Source organism: Epinephelus fuscoguttatus, linkage group LG12 (assembly GCF_011397635.1).
Source record: "Epinephelus fuscoguttatus linkage group LG12, E.fuscoguttatus.final_Chr_v1".
Lineage (NCBI taxonomy): Eukaryota > Metazoa > Chordata > Actinopteri > Perciformes > Serranidae > Epinephelus > Epinephelus fuscoguttatus.
The window spans coordinates 37356247-37382882 of NC_064763.1; the positions used below are offsets into that span (position 1 = coordinate 37356247).

The following is a 26636-nucleotide window of genomic DNA, read 5'->3' on the forward strand; positions in this document are numbered from 1 at the left end:
CAAAATATCTCCATACTGCTCATCCGTAGTGATTCAAGAGTCCTGAAGCCTCGACATAAAAAGTTGTTTGGAAAAATGTCATTTGAACTCTGTTTTTAGCCTCATTGTAGCCTGTAGCTCTGACTGCCTCTCTGTGCACTGCGCTCACGTGTGCGTGCTTGCGCGAGACCGTGAGACATGGGCACGGCGTTCATGTGTGTTCACGTGCTTTTGCTGGTCTTGCGTGCAAGCACACATGAGCACGGTGCACACGGTGCAGCAGAGGTGCACATTTCAAAAAAAGCAAAGAGGAAAGAGAATCGAAACGTGGAACCATGCAAGCCATGCTTGCTGTTTGGAGTAAGAATGCCATGCAGGGTGCCTTGGCTGATAGAGCAAGAAATGAAAAGATCTTCTGAGACATTGCAAGCAAGCTGGAGGAGATAGGCATCCAGCATACATTCGTGCAGTGCTGAGGCAAATGAAAAAACTCCCACAACAGTACAAGAAAGTTGTTGACCACAATAACACCAGCAGGGTGGACAGAAAATCTTCTCTGCTGGTTCACAAACACAAGCATGTCGTCAGTTAAGAACACACTTTGAAGCGGGTAGCCGTATTATATGGAGATGCAAATCTCTGCTGCACTGGGATAATGTGCCGACTTAAACATGTATTAAAAAAGGGCTGCTGGATGCTGTGTTGCTTTAAGATAAGGGCGGTCATGACCACATACACATGATGACAAATGTGCATCTGCATGTGAGCACAGCGGTCACATGTACAAACAGAAACATACACAGAAGATAAATATAAAGCAAATACACTGAAAGCACACAGACAAATATGTGTGATTGGTGGTGTTGCTTCCCTCCCTCCTGTGTGTTTGTTCAGTTCATGATGTAAATGTCACAGCAGGTTAATATCTAACTCTACTCCCCTTTTCTCTGCTGCTTCAAAAGCAGCTTCTAAATCCACATTTACACTCACACACTGCCTTCCTCTCACTTCTTCATTCATGCCAGAGCTTGTTTGGCTTTTCTTTTTGTTGCCAAAATCAAGAACTCCATTTGAAAAATAAAGTTGACCTGTTTTCAATATCAGCAGCAGGTGTTCACTTTCATATTAAAGTTTATGTTGCATCATTTCGAAGTAGAACAGTGTTTTGTTTGGATTTGTGTCTAAGCTCTTCTTCTTTATGTGAAGCTGCAGCTCAGGTTGGAAATCAACCCTGCTGGCAACAAGATGCTCGAGAACCAGTAAATAAAGTTGTTTTCTTTTAAAATTATATTTCATTTTTTGATGGGAAGGGATCGAGCAACATAAATAATAGATAGAGACGCGGGGCTCAGCTTCACTTTAAAAAACAACAAACCCCCAGCTGAGCGCTGATCCTTCAAATAAATCAATAAATAATCCTCAACTACAGACTCCAGGACAGCAGAAGTTTCTTTATTGACTCCTGGAGCATTCGGGCGAGGCAACGAGAGGCGTTGTGACAGAACAATGTAAATACTGAATCTTAAAATGATTGCCTTACTCTTAACTACTTAAATACAAAATTCAGACATAGTGGCTTCGAAAAGATTCGACTCGACTCGACTCTGCAGATTGTAACTTGATTTGTGCTGGCATGGTCTTCACTTACAGTCTATAATTAGGATTTGTGGCATATTACAGTCTCCAAGTAACATTATCTAAAATGTTCTTCTCTCTGCTTTTCAAAAGTTATCCAAATAATCATCTTTATTTCAGAAAAAAATGGTACTTTTTCACACTAGATGTAATGCCTTGCTGTTACCCCATTTTGTATAATTATTGTAATTTCATTGCATGTAATGAGAAAATAATATTCCACATCTGTTTGCCACTGTCCTGGAAACCAGACTGTTTACTTTCCTGGTACCTCAAATACTTTATTTTTTATGAAGAAGAAAGCTTGCATTTGCCAGTTAAATCAGTTTTCATCAACTATTAAGCAGCCTTAGAGCAAGGCATTACTTTGAGATGCAAATGGAGCAGGAATACTAATGCTAATGCCGACACATATTGGCACACTGAACTGAGCTGTCGGCAAGAAGGGCTTAAAGACAAATCTTGTTGTTTTTGGCTTTGATAGCAAATGGGCTTGTAGTGACGGAGCACATGTAGCGTCTCTCTGCTTTTTCTCCAGTTAGCAAAGAGTCAACTGCAGCTCTGCATACTCCCACATCCTGCAGCTAATTTTCAGCACATTTCATCCAAATCAGGCCCAAGGAAAACAGAAAGTGACCTGTGCGAGGTGCACATGTGAAGGAAAGCTGTGAGCATTTCCAATTAAAGTGTGAGACAACGTGTTTTGGCCAAAAATAACTGGAATTTGGTAAATTGGCTCGCTCATTTTGAGCTTCCAATGAGCAGCTTCCCATTACTGTTATCCTTCTTGATAACAAGAACTAAAAGAAACCTCAGAGTGTTGACCCTGTTACTGCACTCTTAGTTTTAATTGCGCTGTACAGGCTCAGCATTTTCTCAGATATTCATTCCTCCCATCTGCTTTCAACACTTTCTGATTTTTTTCTTCAACAATGGAGAAGATGTGCATTAAAATACACTCCTATAACCACCCGTCATCCCAGTCTTTCCTGTTCTACCACAGCTGAATGATTGGTTTAGGTGTTCTAGTTGAGGATGAACGAAACCTAATCAAGTCTGATTTTCTGTCCTCTCGCCACCAGCGTTACCAGAGCTAGACGAGCTGACGATGGAGTGCGTCCTGGTCGAGCTAGAGAGCGTGTGTGATGAGAAGATGCGGCAGGCCATCGAGACAGAGGAAGGCCTGGGCATTGAGTACGATGAGGACGTGGTCTGTGACGTCTGCCGCTCGCCAGAGGGAGAGGACGGCAATGAGATGGTCTTCTGTGACAAGTGCAACGTCTGCGTTCATCAGGTCAGGAATTAAGGGATTAACTGACTCTGTTTAAGCATGTGTGTGTTTGTGCATGTTTTTTTAAGTATCAGTTATCCTCTTGGCTTCATGAAAACCTTTTTTTTCACAGAATAAGAAAGTGACTCTGGGGGAAAACTACTAAATGCTGAAAGCATTAATACAAAATCAAGGTTGTTCAAAGACAAGGTTTTGTTTTCCTCAGAGCTGCCTCACATAAATTTTTCTCCCTCAGACTTCATTTATCAACTGGATGAAAGTGCACGTACAGTAGCAATTTCACAAATGCTGTATGTGACAACCTGAGGCCTGAGCAGGCTGCTGTTGTGTTTGTTACACAGTGACACAGTGTTAATTTTTCTGTCGGCCCTGTTGGCATTAACACACCTTCGGTGTCATCAGGCTGCCTCTGTTTACCTGCTGTTATGACACTGGATGGAAATTGTTGCCTCCAACTGCAGATCAAATCTGATGTTGGTATCTCACCTCAAAATGGCAAAATTTAGAAATGGAGGGAAAACAGGATCATCCCAATGCCAACATGTGGAATCTTTTATCTCTTACATGCACTCACATGAAAAAAAAGTCGTTTTAGTTGTGTAGCTCTTTAGTTGACAGTTACTATCTTGTAACTACCACCTGCTTCAGAATTTAAGGGGGAACATTTGCCTCCAAGCCAACTACTCAGTAACAGCAGGGCAAGAATACGCAAAGTTTGACTGACAGAGACTGACTTCTTTTGTGGCAGTTTTCGTAAGACCATAGTAGCAAGAAAACAGCCACATGAAAACCATATGTCGATGCCATTTGGTTTTTCAGTATAGGTTGTGTTGTCATTAGTTGCACCATCTGTGCTTCCTGTGTTTCTCGACTTTTTGACGGTCAATAGTTTGGGTTTTCAGACTTTAGATTATCAGGCTCTCAACATTTTTCTGCCTCAGACCAACACCTGGAGAGAGGGCAATTTAAAATCACGGACTTGAATAAGTGATGAAGCCTGCAAGCTAGCTTAACCTAGTTAGATTAGCTTGGCTGTATACCAACCTGAATTGGCTGACATAACCACATCAGTATCGTAAATTTCAGACCTTGGATTGTCTGATTTTCTATTATGGAGGAGGAAGTCGAGGACATAAAAAGAACAATAAACTTTGTGTTGGGATGGATCACAGGTATCTCAAAACAACAACTAGTAGATACCGGATGCCAAGATGGCGCTTATTCATAACAAGGGAGTTGCTCGCCTGGCACATATGCCAAAAAAGATTTCTAGCTTACAGGTTTACTTCTACGGAATACGGCCCACTGAATATGCGCAGTTGAGTTATTCCCGTTTGCCCTGCCCCTGAGTTCCCGCTTGTCTCATAGACATTATGATGATGTCACAGATTTTCAAATCACGTTTTTCTGCTCCAGGAAAGTTTTACAAATATAAATCCTCCATGGCTCAAAAATTCCCAGTTGAAAGATTCATAAGTGACCTTGTTTGCAGTCTGAGGTGTCCTGTAAACAGTTTTACAGACAATTGTTTTAACAATGGTGGCCTATGGGGAAAATGCTTTTTTAAAGGGAAAGTGTACCCAAAAATGAAAATTCAGCCATTATCTACTCACCCTCATGTAGAGGAAGGCTCTGGTGAAGTTTTAGAGTCCTCACATCCCTTGCGAAAATTGGCGGGGGGAGCAGCTAGCACACCTAATGGCTGATGGCGCCCCAGACTAACGTCCAAGAACACAAAGTGAAACCACAAAGTATCTCCATACCGCTCATCCGTAGTGATCCAAGTGTGCTGAAGCCCCGACATAAAAAGTTGTTTCAAAAAACGTCACATGAACTCTGTTTTCAGCCTCACTGTAGCCTGTAGCTCTGACTGCTTCTCTATGCTCCGCGCTCATGTGTGCATGCTTGCGCGAGACCAGCGAAAGCATGAGCTTTGCTTACCCGTGTTTACATCACGTGACACGTGCACCGCAGGGGGAGACAACAGTAACCACAGAGCTAAAAGATAATTTGCACTACGGTCTTTTAGCAAAGGACAGCCCAACATGTCTGAAGACTTTGAAATTGAGGAGGAACAGCATTTCTTTGTTGAGCCGTATTTCTTTGAGCCCGAGTATACGCACGGAACTCAGGCTACTGGACGAAGCAGCCGCCGCAGCTCATGAGCCTCAGCCAGCCGCAGAATACCGGAGTCGAGCACTGGAAACCTGGTGGTGTAGTTGTTTCAAATGCAAAGCAATGCCAACGGATGAGGAAAGTCTTTGCTGCTCAGACTGGGAATTGGCAATGCCTGCACTTGAGAATCTGGACATCAGTACTGACGAGACTGCTGCTCTTCAGAGACCGTGCATCACCGATCACCCTGAGCGCGCACATGTGAGCGCGCGCGCAGAGAGGCAGTCAGAGCTACAGGCTACAGTGAGGCTGAAAACAGAGTTCATATGACGTTTTTCAAAACAACTTTTTATGTCGGGGCTTCAGGACACTTGGATGACTACGGATGAGCATGTTGGAGATATTTTGTGGTTTCAATTTTGTGTTCTTGGACATTAGTCTGGGGCACCGTCAGCCATTAGGTGTGCTAGCTGCTCCCCCCGCCGATCTCCACAAGGGATGTGAGGACTCTAAAACTTCACCAGAGCCTTCCTCGGCATGAGGGTGAGTAGATAATGGCTGAATTTTCATTTTTGGGTGCACTATCCCTTTAAGCCACAGGGAATTTTTTTTTCACTGCAATACAGTGGGGGAAAAAAAGCTGTGCAGCTTTCCTGAGAGCAGCTTTCCTGAGAGCCTGTCACTAATTCTGGACTTGACTTCTTTGTCCTCTTATGTTGGACTGAGGGCAGACGGGACACTACCGTGACTCACCACGCCTCTTGAGGTACAAGTGGTATTACAAGACAAAATGGACAGTGGCTAGCTGGCAATACATAGACATTTTTGAGATATCATCAAAACTATTTCTACTACTCCTTCACACTGTTGATATATTACTTCATTTTTTTGAATCTTATAAACTAATACTTCTGCCAAATCTTACACATTGCACATTTAAAGGGGCATTCAGGTTAGTAAAAATATCTGTGAATTTTTCACTGTAAACACATTTGTGATACACAAGATACAAACTGCTCTTTCTAAAGCTCCACTCCACACGGCACTTACAGTGTTTCCAAGTTTTTGTTAGGTAGAAAAAGTACCTGCCAAACACTGAGGTGTCATAGAGACAAAATGTAACAAGCAGTGAAAGAAATAGTTGCTCTCAGGGAGCATTCAGTAATATTATTGCTTTCATAGAGTGAGCATATTCACCGCTGACTGTTGCTTCTTTGATAAGGCGTCTTTTTAACCTTCAGCAGGTAAAAAAAGAAAAAACTCAGGCCCTGCTTACTGAAGTGTTGTGTTTGATCAATTAAATCCTTTGATCAATAAAGTTCTTTAATTGCTGCTAATGAAGATGGAGTCTTTGTTGTCTCTTTTCTTTTCTCCAGTCAATGCAAAGTTCGTTTTTGTACCTTTGCATCGTTTCATCTCTTTTTATGACCAAAAAGCAAGAATACATCAGTTATTACATTGCAAGGTGTCCTTCCTGGTGTAGAGTAGAGTGAGTGATTGCATACTGAGACCTGGCTTGAATGTAGCAGCAGTGGGTCTTTAAATTATGTTTGGCAATGCTCAGGGGGTTTCATTTGGGCCGCAACTAAAAGATTCAACTCGTTAGAAGTGAAATTTGATAGATCTGACATACATGTTATAGTAATGGAGGAGAAAGAGGTGTTCAGAATGATTCACTCCGTGGAGTAGAGACACTTTCAGACAGTAAATCATATCTGACAATAAAATCAGTCTCTGTTTCTGACTCTGGGAGTTGGATTTGATCAAATATAAGTCAGTGTGCTATTATGTTGACATGAAAAACACTCAGGGCACCCCCGTGTGTTAGCGGAAGGGGAAACGGGTGGAGCGCTGATGGTACAATAACCTGCTGTGTTGTTAAAACAACACCAAGTGGCATTTTGAAAATGTCTTGCTTCCCCAAGTTGATCCGGTTAAATCCGGTTATAAAAAAAGTTTTGGGCGAGACAAAAATATGTGGAGGGACTGCTTAAAAACATTTCGGTCTGTTTGTGTATTGTTGAAGCAGTGACGAACCTGACAGTGAAAGAGCTGTGAGATGAAGCAAAAGGGAGAAAAGAGACATGCTTTGCCATGTGTCACTTTGAAATTTGTGAATTTGCTTATTTTATGACAGAAGACAAAAGCAGCAGGCTGTAATTACTTTTTAAGTTTTTGGTTTGGAAGCGGTAACCGCTGAAAGTATGCTGTCTCCAAAAATGAAAAGTTTGGGGATTCTGACATGGAAACAAAACGATGGGGTGGCCTTGTGGCGGAGCTGGTTTGTCTGAATCCAGCCTATTGTAAATCATCACTCCAGTCTGGTTCCAGTCTCTTACTTCTCTATTGTAATTTTAAAAAGTCAGAAACATACATGCGCTTGTCGGAAAATTCGAGCCCCAATATTCATGTTTTGCATTTCACAGTGTCCATATGTATTCACTGTGTTTGGTCTGGGATTAATTTCCTGATAGCACTGCTTGTGAATGCACAGATACTGACTATCAAATCTTACATGCTGGAGCTTTATTGCAGTCATTTAATGATGACAGCATACCTTTAACAAAGAAAGATGATATAATAAAGGTGATTAGAGTATATACAGTATTGACTGATAGATTGTGTTTCTAAAGCAAATTTCAAATTGGCCCACGTTGATTTTCATAGTATTCTGAAATGAAAAGAACATACTGACTATCTTGTATGTTCTTTAAATATTAAGCTTTATTTGCCTTATCAACTGTCCTCCCTCTTATTGGGCAAGAATAGTTTTATATTTTGGGAAATACACTTGCCAGTAGTCAAAAAGAAAGCATTTCTTTATTAGTCTGTGAAGGAAAAATTCAATTTCTTCACTCTGTTATTTTAGTTAGATGAGAAAATTCACACCACTCTCATATCTGTCCACTGAAAAGTTACAGCTTGCATGTGGTTAGCTTAGCATAAACACTTGAAGCAAGGGGACACAACCAGGCTGGCTCTGTCTGAAGTTAACACATATGCCTACCAGCGCCTCTAAAGTGTAGTAAAGAACGTATTTGTTTGTTTGTTTGTTTATTTAGCATATATTAAAAAAAAAGTCAACATTACAATTACCATAAAAAAATTGATAATCAGTAATACAATTACCATTAAAACCATTTACAGTCGGTGATATAAGGATTTCTTTTTAGGGAAAAAAAAAAAGAACAATGGGGAACATGCAAGGAGGTCCAAAAAACCCTCAAGGGGCTTGACTTGAATTAGACATTGTCATGTGCATAACATATACTGTATGTTATGAAGTGTCTCTCTTTGTCTGTCTTCACATTGTCCCCTCTCCTATCTTTTCTTTCTCTTTGTCCTTGTCGCAGGCGTGTTACGGCATCCTGAAGGTCCCCCAAGGGAACTGGCTGTGTCGTACCTGCGCTCTGGGAGTCCAGCCTAAATGTTTGCTCTGCCCCAAGAGAGGGGGGGCCCTCAAGCCCACCCGCAGTGGAACCAAGTGGGTCCACGTCAGCTGTGCCTTATGGATCCCTGAGGTGAGACCCAAAGGGAGGCATTGGGGGTTATGCCGCATCCACATGGATTCAGGCAGACGGACAACACCTTCTTGATGCATGGCAACACAAACAAGCATGACGATATGTTGCTGTGGTGATGGTTATAAGTTAGCCAGATAGCTCGCTAAGCTAATGTAGCGTAACACACTTTCCATGTTACCGACCTGGTGTTCCACCCAGCTCTGTGCTGATTGCCTGCCACATATCAGCTTTTCTTTAGTATCTTGACTGATCTGATGGTATAGTTTGGCTGTTGTTGCACCAACATTTTTAGCGTCTTGTTGTCCAGATCGTTTGCTCCTTGTTTGAGAGAGCTACATAACATGTAGTAGTAAATTCTACTGTGGAAGACGGTTCAAAGTCAAGCTATTTAAACTTTGGTTGGCAAAGCTAACCTCTGTCACCGTTGCCAGTATTCCCTGTCGACCTCACATAATTTTACCATCTTACTCTCTTCCACTAAAATGATAAGTGGTTTGTCTGTCTATTGTCTGCCTGAATTCATGCTGATTCCAGCATGAGATAGTTAACAAACCTATTTTTAATACCAGAAAGTACACCCTCACCGCAGTTCAGCGGGCAAACACAAACCATAGAAACACAATTTGATTTTGTGAACCTTTACTCTTATATTGGCTTCAGCTGAGAGCAATCCAAACTCTTTCACTGTTCAAATGACATGGGAATATATTTGAAATATATCCGAAACAACAGTGTTTACGGGAAATATGGCTTAGATCTTGAGAAACACTTACACCTGTCAGTTTCTTTCAATTTGGATTTCCTTGTTTACAGTAAATGCTTAAAATGCTTCGTGTAGCTTCTGAAGTCAAGACCTCACACTCATCAGTCTGCAGATAATGTAAATTGATTCACGAGGAACCTGTTTGCCAAGCAGCCGCTCGTTTCCACTCGATGCGTCTTGATGATACCTTTTTGGAAACGTCTCTCATCTGCAAGCTCCAAATGGACGTAAAGCAGCTGCTTGTTCCAGGGGTTCAGGGACGGATGTTGCTTCGTGCCTTGCACACACCTTTAAACTGTTAAGACAGTCAGTCGTGTGTCTTCAGCCTATTCAGCAACACACTCCACCAGCAGATTTCTCAGTAATAGAGTGACTTTTGGCAGCTCAAACCTTTTACTTCTAATTGCCTTCTGTCACCCTTGATTGGGCTAATTGTTTTCGTTGCTGCGTTCGCTTTTGTTTTCTCTTCCTACCGTGGAGGAAGAGAAAAAAAAGATAATTTGCATGTCTGTGCCGTATGTGTGTTTGTGCACGTCCTCGCGTAGATGTTTGCGAGTGCTTGCATGAGCTAAAGAGGCGTTAATAGCAGACGTCTACACAAATAAACACACACAAACACGACACACACACACACACACACATCACAACACTGGCTAGTAGATTCCTACTGAATATGATAGTAGTGGAAATTTCCAGAAAAGAGGCTCTGTGTGTGAGAGTGCCATTCATAGAGAGTGCTGGATTGGATGCATGTTTGTGTATGTGTGTGTTTGTGTGCATGAACACACCACCCAGCCTTCAAACGATACAGCCCCCCTGCGGTGCCGTGTGTATAGCTGCCGCCTGCCCTCTGCCTTCAACCCCCAGAGAGAGGTCCCTCTTTAAACAGCTTTTCACAACACACACACACACACACACACACACACATTTATTCACAAGGACGCAGAGCCCCTCTTTTAAAATGCCTTTTCATTTAATACTGTGATTTCCACCCATTTCCACTAAAGTGATTTCAATTTTTGTCAGTTTTCCATCTACCGGCTTTGATATGTGAAGTAATTGGAGCTGGAATATGCTCATCGGGGAATCAGTGTATTAAAGGCCTGCATGTGCTCACACACAGACACACACACACACACACACACACACAGAAAAACACTAAGGATGTCAGTTTCAGTTAATTTTGTATTTTAATAGCCCGACATACATTTACCGGTAACTAACTTGTTAATTTTTAAGAAAAAAAAAAAAAGCAAAATGACATGAAATACAAGATTCCTTTCCTTTTAGCCGGTGCTTCATTGTAGCAGTGAGTTTAAACACAGCATTTCAAAGAGCTATGCATTAAGAAGTGGTGAAATTTTAATGTTTTATGACGTGAATGTCTTGCCTTTTATCTTATTTCCTGTTGCTTTGCTGACAGACAGCTGGCAAGCCACGTTAACATGCTGGAACATAGTGCCCACTGCCCACCTTTTTGTCTACACTGGTTAGCTAACGTTAGCTTGGGCTGCTCTGCACTGTGCACTAAGCTAAGCTAAGCTAAGCTAAGTTAGGTAGTGGTGCTGTTTATTAGCAATTACTGCTGGTAGCCCTGTTCCAGCGGCAGGATGATGTTGGTGTGAAAACATTGTGGCCACCCCTGGTGTCCCCCCAGGTGGCCCCAATGTGTAAGCATTGTTTACGCACCACTAGCCATGCTGACACTAGCCACGTTTCCATCCAAAAGTGATTCGAATCATTGGGAAATGCGCGTTAAAAGAAATACGAATCCTGTGTGTTTCCATTAAATATACGGAAAACTACGAACTCGCGCGAGTTTTCCGCAGAACCGGAAAACCCCCCAGGTGGCCCCAATGTGTAAGCATTGTTTACGCACCACTAGCCATGCTGACACTAGCCACGTTTCCATCCAAAAGTGATTCGAATCATTGGGAAATGCGCGTTAAAAGAAATACGAATCCTGTGTGTTTCCATTAAATATACGGAAAACTACGAACTCGCGCGAGTTTTCCGCAGAACCGGAAACAAAAGAAGTCTCGCATTCTTCTTCTTCTACGTTTTCTGGCGGTTGGCAACCAGCTTGTAAATGCATTACCGCCTTCCCGACCCGGAGTGTGGATATCACCATGGAGAGAGGTGCGCTACGTCAGACTTAATTCGAACATAACTGTTTCCATCCCCCGTTTTGTGAATCAACATTTTTTCGAATCAACCAAAACCCGGCTAAAGCGAGCGTATTTTAGTTTGTGCGAATCAGGAGATTTTAATTCGAATTTTGGCTTTTCCATCATAATTTTCTGATGTGATACTTCTAGATGCACATCTAAACAGGCTGATGGAAACATGGCTACTGCTAACAGTGATAACAGAGCTAACAGTAGTTTATTCGGCATCTTACTCACTGGGGTGACCTAGCGGGGAGACGAGAGGGTGGACACAAGAATTTCAAAGCAACGCAGTTGGATTGGGATGGTGTTACTAGCGTTAATCGCTGAATGACCGGTGCTGCTAGCTAGCTCCCACCTGACCCAGCTGGTACGCAGTGTCGAGCAGCCAAGGCTAATTAACCAGTGGAGATCAGAGGGCGGGCAGTGGGCACTGTGTTTCCACCTGATAACGAGGCTACCAGACTGTCTGTCTTCCAGTAGATCTGGATGGTGAACTGAAGAGTAGCAAAATTAACCTATAGACCGACATGCATAACCTGTCAAAAATATTCACAGTGGTTAACAACTACACCACTATCAACAATTCACCTTTAATCAGTTAAATGTTGACAGTGGTATTTGATAAGGTGGGTGTGCTATTAAGCAGACGGGTAAATTACCGAAAGTGGGTATACTCCCCTATATATTCCAGGGGCTTTTGGCCGATAGGTGGATATACTGTAAACAGCCAGAAAAAGAGGTGGGTATACCCTGTATACCTACATATATCCTCGACTATACCACTGACCATTGACAGCCCTAACACACACACTTGCACATAGAAAACTAGAGCTCTGACATTAGGAGTATTGACAACCAACAGAAGAGGTAATGGTGGAGGGATTGTTTAAAGTGCAGCCTCTTTGTGTGTGTATGTGTGTGTTTGTGTGTACAGTATGTGCTCTGTGTGGGCATCATGGTTGAGAACAATCCAATCAATTAACCACAGCATTCAAAAAGTGGAAATCCTTTTGCCATCGATCGGTTCGCACATCAGCTGTATAAAAGAAGCGAACATTGACAGTGACAGCTGTGGCATCAATGTCTGAGTTGCACTTTCTATTGACATCCTCAATGGAGTGAAAATTGACCCCTACTCCGATCGAGTGTGCTGTACAAAAGACATCAATAATAACAGAAAGAGCCGAGGCCGTGTGCTCGGGCTCTGGATGAGCAGACGAGCGGAGGAAAAGAAAATACGGATACAAGGACGAGCGGACGGAGAGAAGGAGGGGCATGACCCGCGGAAATCAGTCGTCAGCTTGTTAATGCAAGCGTGAAGGACAAGGAAAGAGGGCAATGCCGCAAATATGAGAATAAGTGAATGTGAAAGAGGTGGAATGGTTTTTGGAAAGAAACAGGCAGCGGAGGAAGGAAGGAAGAAATGGTACTCTGGTGATGAGTGCTCTCCACTCTATTCTGCATGGCTGGTTGGCACAGGTCAATGACTTTTTGGTTGTATTTGGTGGAGAGGGGTTTGGGGCCAAAGCCGTTCTGAATAGACCGCTCAGAGAGAGTGAGTCACACTGGGCTTTACAATCATGTTTTTCCAAGGAGCACAGGTGTCCCTGCTTTGAGTCCAAGAACAGACTTTCTAATTTGACATCTTGGCTTTTGAAATTGGAAGACACTGAAGAAATTATTATTCAAGCTACAACGAGTTGTTGATTATTATCATGCAGTGGAAGGTTTGGTGACAGTTGTGATCATTTTATAAAATGATGACCGTAGATAAACCAGAGATTTTGTGTTGTATTAAAAGATGGGTGAAGCATGATCTCCAGCTGGTAATTGTTAACATATTTGTATTAATGATATAACTCTGCTACAAGCCAACACAACTACTTGTTTTGAATTTATCAATTAATTGTTTGTGCTACAAATTGATGAAAATACCCATCACTGATTTCTCAAAGCCCAAGACGTCGTCTTCAAATGGGTTAATTTTTCCAATCAACAGTCCAAAAGCCAAAGATATTCAATTTAAAAAAAAAAATTCTTGATACAAAACCAAAAAAAGCTGCAAATCGTCACATTTGAAAAGCTTGGACTTGAATGTGTTTGTCATTTTGATTAAAAAAATGAGTCAATAGAATAAATTCTCAACATTTGTGACAATAAATTTCCTGTTGATGGAAATGTATCAGCTTATCATTTCAGCACTAATAAATATTAAAATTAAAATTAAATTATTATGATGACAATAAATATGATTATCTTTGCACAATGTTGATTATAGTGTTGTCATTATATTGGTATTTCTAACTGCGATACAATACCTTAAAAAATATATTGGTTTCCAATAATATGGGGAAAAACTGACACTGAGGGCATAGTTAGAACATTTTTTTAAAGATAACTATAATAAGGCTACAGGAGGATGAAGATAACTTTTCTTTACTTGGTTAGTAGCAGAGAACTAGGGATGCACCGAAATGAAAATTTGTGGCCGAAGCCGAATAAAATTAAACGCTTGGCCGAATGCCGTTTTTTAGTTTTTCATTAGTTTTTGCAGATGACGACCCCCCCCCAGATTAGTGTTGTCACTGTACCAAAATTGGGACCCACAGTACGATACCAGTGAAAGTATCATGGTTCTGAGTAGTATCAGGATACCACAGCAAAAATGAGGCAGATGTGCCTTTTGTCATTTATAAAAAGATGAATCACTTTTCTATAATACATCACTGATATTTCAATGGAATAAATTACTTACTGACTTATTCATACTTCAAAAACAGCATCAATAAGTGATGAACATAGGGGGATCAAAATAAAATAAATAAATTAAATAAAAATCAACCAGCCACCCTCCTCCCCTGACAAGTAAAGAACAGTCCCTTCAGTGCGGTGAGGTTTGTGGACCGTTACCTGCCACAGAGAGAGAAATGTGAACGGCTCGTTTCTCCTCTGACACACCACATACTGTGTGCCGCCACGGCTCGGCTGTTCAGGTACTTTTGGGCAGTCATGACAACAAGTTTTTCACCTGGAGCCGGAATTCTTCGTCGCCGGTAAGCCGTTATCATGCGCCGCCGTATTTGACAGAAAGACATTCCTGTCCGTGTCTGTGACCCCCGTTCAACCCACAACCGGCGGGATTTGCCTTTTGTTTCTGCTGCTGGTTGAAATCTGTACTCACACAGCGTGCTGAATGATTTATTTTGCCCGCACGAAACTATTTTTAGTCCCAAATGCGAGTGCGGTGATGGACGGAGTAAAATATCGCCACACTGCCAACATTTTACTCCGTCTGTCACCACACGCTGTTTGATTGCATTATCAAAACACGCTGCTATTATTCGGCCTTGCTTTTCACTTATTCCACCGAATACCGAATGTGTGTTTTTTTGCAATATTCAGTTGAATATATTCAGTTACCGAATATTTGGTGCATCCCTACAGAGAGCAGCAGATAAACTGTAGTAAACATTAACAATAAGTCTGAGCAAAAAAGGGCAGCTTTTACTGGTGTATTGATACAAGGGAAAATGAGTATTGAAATCTTTTCCAATATTCAGAATCCATATGTATTGATCAATTGATACTTTCATTACAAATAATGCTTTGTGTTGGTGTCAGATAAACTGTATGTGTTTCTGCCTGCTCCCTGTAGGTGAGTATAGGCTGTCCAGAGAAGATGGAGCCCATTACCAAGGTGTCCCACATCCCCGCCAGCCGCTGGGCTCTGTCCTGCAGCCTGTGTCGAGAACACACAGGAACCTGCATACAGGTACGTCAGATAAACGCTCATCACTGCATTTGTCCTGCCCTAAGTTTGTTATAAGGTGACCTCAGTAAAAAACAAAATTAAACAAATGAAAATAACATGAACAGCACTCAAACATCTAGTTCAGTTCTGTTATGAATTAAGTGGTTTAAAAACTTATCTTAAAAAACATTTAGTCCCCTACTGACACTTTAACCATAACCTTAAAGGGACAGTTCACCTCAAAATCAAAAATACATATTTTACCTCTTACCTGTAGAACTATTTATCGATCCAGAATATTTTGGTGTGAGTTGCTAAGTGGTGAGAATATCTGAACCGTCCCTTTCCCTTTAAGCTAGATTAAAACCAGTTAATAAATAAATGTCCAAATATTGATAATATCACAGTCTTATTCTGTAGAAAAGGAATGTAGTACTTATATTATTTTCTGTACTCTGCTTCTCATGCATGTTGGGCATGATATTGTCATGTTTGCATTTCGGTCTGACAGCTGCCCTCCGCTATTTACAGCCAAACAGATGCGCTGCACATGTCATTTCTCCTCATCCTCCTTCTTTCTTCTTCTTCCTCTTCTTATTATTCCAATCCTGATGCCATCTGCATGCACTCACTACATCATCTGGAGGTGGCTTTGGAAGGAAAACAAGCTTGAAAGAAAATTGGAGAAAGTTTTAATTGTGTGTGAAGTTCAATATTATCATCAATATCAGACCCAGTCATCCTGACAAACAGAAAGCTGAGGTGTACATTCTGAAATAAAGCCTTACAGGCACATCCACACAAAGAGTTATACTCACATATACACACAAGCACAGCATTGCTCTTTTGGAATAGTTTTAAAGTACAAACATAGCACGCACACTCTCTCACATAAAATGTCTCTCAGTGACACTGATCATCGAAGTTCTTAGCCCCCCACTGGGTGCGGGTGGATCTGTTTGAACCGGGCACCTCTTTAACATGCTGCTGAGTACGCAAACAAACCCCCCCGCTGACACACTAACACTAACCCACTTTACAGCTATTAGCTTGTGGACCATTCAGCTTTTAAAGTGCCCTCAAGGTGAACTGGATTCCTAAAGCACTACACTCGCTGTATACACATGGGTGCTGGATGTATATGAAGGTGTGTACCCACGAGTGTGTCCAGATGCTTGTTTGTGCAGTGATGAGAGTGTTTGCTGTCACAGTATTGATGCTTTAGATTAACAGCGAGTCTTTGGGCCAGAATTGCCCGCAGGGAGAGAGTGTCTCTCTCCTGTTTCCATGGCTGGAGGCAGGTGGCTGTACAAACACACTCACTGATGAGCTGCCACCTCATACACAAGGTAAAGACGCAGCGCTGCATGACACCATGAGTAGTGGGAGTCCTGTGAAGGCTCGTAATGTAGGGAAGAGTATGAAATAAGAAATCAGTTTGAGAGTCTGAGAGAATAACACAAATGTGTCATCCGTCTTGATTTTCTTCCAGACCACTTTTGATAGTATGAGCCTTGTTGCTCTACGATACTTCAAGTCTTTGGTAATTTCATCTTTTGGTAATTTGGTGGTAACAAACTTTCTTTCGTCTAATGACACCTTGTTGAGTCTCTTTTCATGTACTGACGGTTCCTCCCATAATGATAGTCGGGTGTTTCACAGTGTTCAGACCTAAATATTTTGTATTTAACGACTTGCTGAATAATTGGCAAGTTTCCCAAGTCTAATGAGACTCCTAATTAGTGCGCTATTAAAGGAAGGTGGACTGGAAAGGTCAACCAGTCAAACCTGTGCTGTATTTGTTAAAGCTCAGAGTCAGTGATAGGGTGACACAATCTTCTAATTAAGAAAGTACTTTTGCTTCACGGTTAGTTTGTCTTCTTTGCAGATTTCAGAAGAACTTGGCAGCCATGTAGATTTTTAATGCCTGTAGTCATGCTATAGGTACAGCAGGTGAATACTGCATCTAAAACTACAGTTATTAGGCTAATCTTGCTGTGCAACAAAAGACGATGCTTTATGTTCAAGTCTAGTGGAGATCCCAGAGTTTCCAAAAATATCAAATAAGTCAGGCTGAATTTTGGGGGAAACATCTAGAATATTTCCATTTAATTTAAAGGTGCAGCCTTAAAAATGTGGGTTCTTAAGTTTAAAGGGATAGCTTGGATATTCTGAAGTGGGGTTGTATGAAGTTCTTATTCATAGTGACTGTATTACATACAGTCGATGGCGGTTGGCATGACCCAGGCAGGCAGGAGTCCCAAATTGAAAGCAAGAAATGTACTGCTGTGGATGTGGACAGCAGTAAAACGTATTTTAGTTACCTTAAAAAAGTCCTGCCTAAAAAAAAATCCACAACAGTTTAAGTGTATGCTATGCTTAGAAGTTTTTCACTGCTTTACCTTGCTATCAGACTGATTTCCAATGGGGAACTGAAGCCATTATATCACTCCCCTAAAAGCCAGAATCCATTGAGAAAAACTGTAATTTAACATCACTGAACACAGAAGCTGCTGGTGTACTGCTGCCTCGATCAGTTAGTTTGTTTCTGTTATTGCACGACTTTGGCATTTAAAAGGGGTAGTTCGGATTCACCACATTCAATTACACTAACTAACTAACTATTCGAGGCAGCAGTACGTAAGCAGCTCCCATGCTCAGCAAGCTTAAAGGGAAAGTTCCGTTTTTTACAACCTGGACCTTATTTCTGGCATTAAATACGGTTGTTTACTCACCCAGATAAGTTTGGTGTCATTTGGAGTCCATCGGAAGATATTTAGATCTGCGAGAGCCGCATACATCCATATAGTGGGAATGATCGGGGCACCGACAATGAGGCTCTAAATAACACATTATCTACTGCGAAACTCGTTCATTTCACCAATATGTTTTTATGAATCGCTAGAATATTCAGCCATGTTTCAAAAAACTAACAGTAGCAAATTCCAGTTGTAAACAGAGCCGTGCTGCTGGTGTGCGGCGGCGCGCACACCTGGATGACATCATCCAGGTCAGAGGTTAGTAGGTCAGTATAAATGACCCGGATGATGATGACAAGCAACTCTAGTGATTCATAAAAAACATATTGGTGAAATGAACGAGTTTTGCTGCAGATAATGTGTTATATAGAGCCTCATTGTCGGTGCCCCGATCATTCCCACTATATGGATGTACACGGCTCTCGCAGATATAAATATCTTCCGAAGGACTCCAAATGACACCAAACTTATCTGGGTGAGTAAACAACCGTATTTAATGCCTGAAATAAGGTCCAGGTTGTAAAAAACGGAACTTTCCCTTTAAATTACCATTTTCCACAATGGAGTTTGGTGTCTTTGACGAGAGCATAGATGGGAGCAAAACCTGTTAAGGCTTCCCCACTGGAAAGGGCTGTCTGCGGCAAGGCAAAGCGGTGAAAATGTTGTCAATATAGTGTACACTTAAACTGCTGTTGTATTTCTAGGTGGCTAAAATACGTGTTCCTGCTGCGCCCGTCCACAGCAGCAGTGCTGAGTTTCATGGCGGTACTCCTGCCTGCTTCTCCAAACTGGGGGCGTGCAGACCTCCACTTTTTGTAGGTAATACACTGACTATGTATAAGTACCTCATACAATCCCACTTCAAAACATCCCTTTAATGTTTATCATTAAGTATAAACATTATATAGCTTCAGTGAAAAGCTGGAACAAGATGACAGTACATAAAGTAAGTAGTACTGTCATACGATGAAGATGATTTCAACAACCATAAAAGGGGGAATAAAAAAAGAAACCTGGATGTCAAGGAGTCCAATCTTTACATTGCAGCCCTCTGTTCTCCCCTTAAAGTCAAAGATTTATCTCAGCTGATTATACTTTTGCCACACTGTTATTAGGGTAGGCCGACACCATGTAGGACACCACATGAAAGGCTTAAATTCAGACAAATCAATGTCTGAGGGGGGTAAAAATGTAGTCCATGTGGGCTTAGATTCCCCACAGAGCATGAAATGTTTTGAGGAAAATCAAAGGTTGAAAATGAATAGATAAAAATATAGCTGAACAAATCATCAATATTCCTCAGGTGTCAGGCTCTCTCTCACCATCCAAGGATCAAAACTGCGTGGTGGATATTGGCACTCATATACTGTAGGTTTAAAAATCCATGATTTCATCAGGATTTCTTCACTTGGCAGGGTTAGAAATGAATGATGAATGTCTCACCCCAAGGCATGCTAGTTTAAGTTTAAGTTCTTAAATTCTGCCAAACAAGATATTTAAAGTAGATTAAGAAAAATCATAGAAACTGCTGCTGTCCACAAGCTCGTGTCAAGTCAGTGGCCTCCTCTTAATTATCTAGAATTGCTGACCAGATGTGTGTGGGAAGTAATGGTCTCAGGTGTTGTGTTTGTTTTGAGACAGATTAAAAATGTTTCAGATGCTTCTGTGTCTAACATCAAAGGTAATTGAAATAACGATGAATGAAAATGATCAAAGTACTGTAATGCTTTAAGAGAGCAGCATTGGAAAAAAATAATAGAAGTCAAGAATATGAATGTTAAGTCACTTACAGTAACAGGATTTTTCTTTTAACATCTTTTTCTGGGGTTTATTACAATTTTTAAATGTCTAAATTATAGTACAAAGACCAAAGTTATTTAATATTCTAAATGAATATACACTCATTCTGAATTTAAAAGGTTTGAAAGTGTTATTCTTTCCCATAATTAAACTGGTATAAACCTTTCAACATTCATGGTGCCTTCACAGATACGGAAGTTACCCGTGATGCCATATGCACTAAGACACCACCATACCATCACAGATACTCGCTTTGAACTTTACACTGGTAACATTTTGGATGGTCCTTTTCCTCTTTTGTCTGGAGGACAGGACGTCCATGATTTCCAAAATGAATTTGAAATGTGTACTCATCAGACCACAGCACACTTTCCAGTCAGTCCATCTCAGATGAGGTCGGAGCTTGGAGGATGCTCCTTTATACCCATTAATGATACCTTAATCTGTCACTACCTTATTTAATCTGTTTACCTGTGGAGGGTTCCAAACAGGTGGTTTTGAGCATTCCACAACTTTCCTAAAGGGATAGTGCACCCAAAAATGAAAATTCAGCCATTATCTACTCACCCATATGCTGATGGAGGCTCAGGTGAAGAGTTTAGAGTCCTCACATCAGTTGTGGAGATCCAAGGGGAGAAGGGGTAGCAACACCACTCCACCTAATGGAGGCTGACGGCGCCCCAGATTCAAACTTCCAAAAACACATAATCAGCCTCCATTAGGTGGAGTTGTGTTGCTACCACCTCTCCCATGGGATCTCCGCAAGGGATGTGAGGACTCTAAAACTTCACCTGAGCCTCCCTCGGCATATGGGTGAGTAGATACTGAATTTTCATTTTTGGGTGCACTATCCCTTTAATCTTTAGCTGCCCGTCCCAGCTATTTTGGATTTTTTTTGTGGGCATCAAATTTACAAAAAAAAGTTTGAACATTAATATCTTGTCTTTGTATGGTTTTCATTTGAATGTAGGTCAAAAAAGATCTGCAAATCATTGCATTCTATTTTTATTTACATTTTACACAATTTGGGTTGCACATGTAATGTACATTTTACTACTGTACTTAAGTAAAGTTTATTGAATATAGCATCTTTTACACATCACAAAGTGCCTAACTGGACTAAAATTCTTAAAAATAAAACCATAAAACAGTGATTAGGTTATTTACCACTTCTCTATGCAGTATATGATGCTGAAAGAAAAGTCAGAGCCTGACTGACAAAAGATGTGAATTCTTTTTGGAAATATGTCTCATTGTACACAGTCTCTAGAAGTTTAGTATTTAACTTTTTCCAGTGGTCTAGTGTTTAAAAAGTTAACAAAAATCACACTAATCAAATTGCAATACTTGTAGAATCACAATACTTAAGAATCACAATACATATCGTATCGGCACAAGTATGATGATAGTCTCAAATTGGGAGATGAGCATATCTTCCCAGCCCTATCGTGAATGCAGAGAGGAAAGTCTGTTGTTGGTAGATGAGGTATATTAAAAGAATATAACTTTCACTTACATCCAAAATGTCACTTTCAGCAGTGTGATATATATGATATGGTTAAATCAGATATAATTAATATCTTTTTTTCCTGGCTACCTTATGCAAAAAGGTTGAAGATAAACATGCTGGTATTCACAAACACCTAAAAGTACTCACTCAGCGTGGGCAATGATAAAAACCTCATTCCCTGCCAGAACTGAGCAGGTGCAGTTGAAAAGGCCAGATGAGTATTTTTTGCGATGACTCGGCCCGCACCAAACAACACATCTAGACGGCTCCCCGCTGTGTTCAACCTTTCGCCTTTTGACACCAAATAAGTGAGAGCAGCTGCAGCGGGCTCAATCTGACATTTGGGGAAGTCACTAATAGAACGGGTCTACAGTGCAGACTGTAACTCCACTTTTTAAGATGATGTATTAATTGTGGTGATATGTGATTATTGGATCATGCCTTCTGCTCCTTCATCACTGACTTTGTTTACTCAGCGATTTAATGGATTCATGGCAGTGTGCTCCTTGAAGTGTATTTTAAAGCTACAAAATACAAGAGTTAACAACATTTGAAGGCTGAATATCGAAGTGTTCATCAGATTAGATAGGTGAGACGTCAAGTTTCACCTATAAAAGAAATAAATGACATAAATGAATTAATATTAAGAGAGGCTAAACTTTGTGAGAGCAGACTTAAAGTCAAACTGAAATGAAAGTTGGAATCATGGAGTCTTGTGAGCTGCAGAGGACTGTTTACCTCCACACACGCCTCCCTCACCTGTGTTGAAGATGAGGGGAATAAGGATAAAGTGACAAAATTACACCTCAGCTGCATTCTTTGGAAATATAAGCATTTTTTTCTGGCTAAAATCTAAACACTCTCCTCCCACTATGATATTGCTCTGCAAGCTACAGCAAGCTAACAGTCAGATGTGGTTTTATATGATGGGTGGGGGAAGCTAGCACCCGAACTTGGGAGCAAGCTGCTCCCAAGTTCAAGATGAGTCATCAAAAATGTTCATTTCACTGTGTCTTCAAAGGGTCAGGTCAGCCAAATTACAAACCAAAATAAAATTGTTTTCACTTACTTCCAATGTTATGCAGCTGTGCAGACATGTCTTATTTTTGCCCAAGTGTTGAGAGTCTGTCCCTGAAATATCTGCCTCCACTCTACTGTAATGCAGGGAATGGTTTTTGTGTGAAGTGCTCAACGTATTGGAAAAACTACATTAATAATTTCAAAAGCTACATCTATCTATCTACTCTAAATATACTACAACAGGGACTCTCAGCCTATTTTACACCACTGACGGTTTTCATATTGACAACTGTGTTGCAGATCAGGCCAGCAGCACTGGTGGGGGGTAAACATGAGTACTTGCGCTAAAAGATAAAGTAGACAGGGGGTCTTCTGCAAGGCTGTTTGGGGTCTTGCATGGATTCATGTTATATTAGTCATATAAATTATGTAAGTTGTGGTTCAAGTAAGATGTCTCTGATTTTTCTCTGAATGCAAAAATTAGCCTCAATAGTGAATCAAAAAAGAGGAAGCAACAGAGAGACGCAGAAGAGTCACAAGAGGGACAGTGGGCAACGTTAAAACTAAACTATAGACACTGAAACTTAAATTAATTTGCGCTGCATTTTATTGTCGTTCTTAAACAAATTTAAAAACAAAAACAAGTACAGATAGACTTCTTAGGAACTCTCAGCAGCACGAGAATGAGGTTTTGACGATGTGTCATGCATGCAACCCACTGCGAGAGACTTAAAAAGTAGTTGGTAGCAGTTAGGAGCTAACTCAAAGAAGAACAGTGCCTAAAAAATGTCTATAGCATGATCTATGAGTAAAGCGGGGTTCTGTCACTTTTTACCCAGCCAAACAGTGGAAAAGAACTATGCTGATATACTGTGTATATATATTAATATACGTTTTCTCTCATAAACCCATATAAACTGGCAGGTCCACCCTCTCTCACTATGAGCTTCAGCCTTCCCATCATCCAGAGCAAGGGTCAGAGCAAGCACCTTGTGGCAGTTTTTTTTTTTATTTCCACAGGATATTCTGTATCATAGCAACCAGATGTAATCAAAGCATCTCTGCTGAAAAAACACTGTGCCTCCAAAGTGCCCCAAAGCTGGGCTTTTCCCTGAGAAGCGTTTGGCATTTTCAACCGGGAAGTAATGCTTTGGTGGACGCCCTAAGTATAAGTAGATAACTAAATAACTTCCCTGCCTATTATTTCTGTGTTAAATCAACTAAAAGCCTGTTGCCTCTTCTAAGCATTTTTTGTAGGAGCTTCAGTGTTACCAAAGAGCTGCTGTATATTTTGCTTTTTGAATAAAAATCTTCTAGTTGCAGAAAGCAGTCGAGACAGAGACGAGGGAGGAAAGGTTGTTTGTCGAAACATTAGACAGAAGTTGTTTTCCAGACGGTGGAGTCACTAGGATCACTCAGGTTTTTGTCACCACGCTCAGATGCAACACAGTGAGGAGAGTCACCATCCTGCTGATGCTGAACTCCTCTGAAAAGTACAAGCGCCGACCTGCACACACACACACAAACGCACACACAAATGTGCACATACATGCACACAGCGACAACAACACACAGCCGCAAGGGCTCTCACACACACAAAATCACACCATGCCTGGAGGGACTCAGTGGGAGGCCGCCTCTTAGTATGACCTGTAATGGATAGCACTGAGATACACACACACACACACACAACCGCACACACACACATCCCAAGTTACCGAAATGTCAGCAGAAATGGGGGAACCGTGTTTGTTGTGACTTGGCTTGTCTTTCTGCTTTGCTGCACTTGTATTGGAACCTTGATAACACAAGAAATGGACCGAAAATGACACTTTAAAACAAATAGCTGTGACAAAGTGTCTGAGAGATTGAAGAAAAAATTGTGTGTGTTTGTGTGTGTTTACATCCATGTGTTCCTCAGAAAAAGAGAGAGAGAGAGAGGGTAAGAGGGAAGTCGCTCCAAGATAATAACAAAAGCAGTTTGTTTTCTATCAAGCATTTCAATCTGCTTGTTTTTTAATGAACACAGATACAATTAACACTCAAATGGGATTTCTCTTTCTCTGTTCCACCTTCCATTCTTTCTTCTTTCTCTTCTGCTGCCATAATACCTGAGCTACATCTCTTATTTGGCTCCCCACATCCCTCCCTGCTTCCTTCTCATCCCTTATTCCTTGTATCCCTTCTGTCTCTGTACTTAACTCTACTTCCTCTCTTTCTCCCCCTCCCAGTGCTCCATGCCCTCCTGTATCGTGGCCTTCCATGTGACGTGCGCCTTCGACCACGGCCTGGAGATGAGGACCATCCTGGCAGAGAACGACGAAGTGCGCTTCAAGTCCTTCTGCCTGGAGCACAGCTGCACCGCAAGCAACAGCAGTGCAACCAACAACAACTTCTCCAGTTTGACCAGTGTGAGCAATGGCAACCACACCACCACATCCACCACCAACGGAGCACACAGTACAGCCAGACCCGACTGGGCCACCACCGGCGCCAATTCTGAGCTCCGGCCGGACCAACAGCACCAGCCAAACAACAGCGGTGACCCGGAGCAGAGGTCGGTATTGTACCCGATTTCGGTGTCGACATCAGAGAGAGCTGAGCGGGACCAGCTGGAGAGGGAGAAAGTGAGCCAGAGGAAACAGAAGCTGCAGGAGCTGGAGGATGAGTTTTACCAACTGGTGGACCCCATGGAGGTGGCTGAAAACTTGGCGCTGCCCGTCTCCCAGGTGCGTTAGCAATTGAAGTGAAACACTTGAATTTTTCATATGAAATGATGAGAAATGATGTGCACTTGTCATTCACTGTAATATATGCACCTCCATATGCACCAGAAATAACTCACTCCTCCAGACAGTGAGTCAGGTAAAAAAAGCATAAGTAGAAAGCACGCAGACAGGGCTGGCACACAGCTTTCTGATCAGACGAATCAGAATAGACACACTTGTCCATGCTAGCAGGCAACAAGTATACAAGAACTGTGACAGTGATGCAGACGGAAAGTTCCATTTCTGTCCAGTAAGTAGCTCAAGCCTGTTGTGATTGGCTGGAGAATTTTGCATGGTCTGACAAAACTAAACAAATCTGTGGAGTGCTTTATAATTTGTTCCATGTAGGTTTGAAATGTTATAAAATCTAAAATGATGATAAATAAGAACTGGATAAGGTCTCTCCATTCTGATCTTTAGCCAGTATAATACACGGTTAATCATGAATCAGCTGAGATGAAGACTCTGCAATTAATTAAATGTAATCAGATGTGGTATTGATGGGTTGCATTTAGAGTGCCGGCTCTAGTGCATCAAATAAAGTGCTCCCTATTCACAGGTAAACCGTCTGATAAATCACGGGCTTTTGTTTAGAGCTTGCTGTGATTAACTGGCCTTTGCTTTCCAAACATGTTTGTGGCTGCAGGCAAAAGCTTTTTTCACCATAAAGGAAGACTACAGCTGTAAGCAAACAGCTTTTCATACATAGGGGATAAAAACTCAGTAGCCTGTTTTAATGGAATCATGAGATGTTGCACATTCAAGGCTGTTTTTCAAATGCAGTTTCAATCATTCTAAAATATTCAGGTGTGTAAATGATTTTCTTTGCTTTTTCATTTGAAGCAATTGATGCTTCAATCTGCTGAGTTTCATTAGAACATTGTCATCTTAAACAAGAGGGAATATTTTGTCTCTCCACTCAGGTGGACTTCTTATATCAGTTCTGGAAGATGAAGAGGAAGGCCAACTTTAATCGACCTCTGGTGACCTTAAAGAGGGACGAGGTGGACAACCTGGCCCAGCAGGAGCAAGACGTCCTCTACAGACGCCTCAAACTCTTCACACACCTGCGACAAGACCTGGAGAGGGTGAGTAGGAGATATGTGTGTTTGTTTGGTATGAAGCCAGTGAAACCTGTTGCATTGCGCAGTGCATTATTCAGACTGGAGGTAATTTTTCAGAATGTGTGCATATGTGTGTGTTTGTGTGTGTGTGTGTGTGTGTGTGTGTTTGCACATGTGGGTATATGCATGCTCAGTGCTCGATCCAGTCAGTGTTGATGATATTTAAGGGGTAATTTACATTTTTCAGAATGTTAATTAAAAAGATCATTGACAGTATCATATAAAGTTGATTTTTGCTTTCATGAATATTAATGCTAAATGAATGAATAGCCTGAAGGATGAAGGCATAATGAAATGGCTGGATGATATAATGAGTGAATGAATGATAGCCCAGTGTTGAAAATTGAAGTGAAAATCCACCCACCGCACAGAATTCATTGGTTTTCCCTGTGATCTGTGTTCACTGTGACAGTTAATTCGCTATAT

The 26636-nt window shown here is 41.3% G+C and overlaps 1 protein-coding gene across 2 annotated transcripts in view; it reads left to right on the top strand.

The window, feature by feature from the left end:
- Positions 1–26636, top strand: part of jade2 (jade family PHD finger 2) — a 259041-nt gene that overhangs the window by 133108 nt on the left and 99297 nt on the right. For both annotated transcript variants that reach the window (XM_049592610.1, XM_049592611.1), the window contains exons 6-10: positions 2697–2908; positions 8374–8541; positions 15134–15250; positions 24550–25047; positions 26010–26174. In XM_049592610.1, coding sequence (XP_049448567.1) covers positions 2697–2908; positions 8374–8541; positions 15134–15250; positions 24550–25047; positions 26010–26174 — 1160 coding nt within the window. The remainder of the gene's footprint in view (positions 1–2696; positions 2909–8373; positions 8542–15133; positions 15251–24549; positions 25048–26009; positions 26175–26636) is intronic.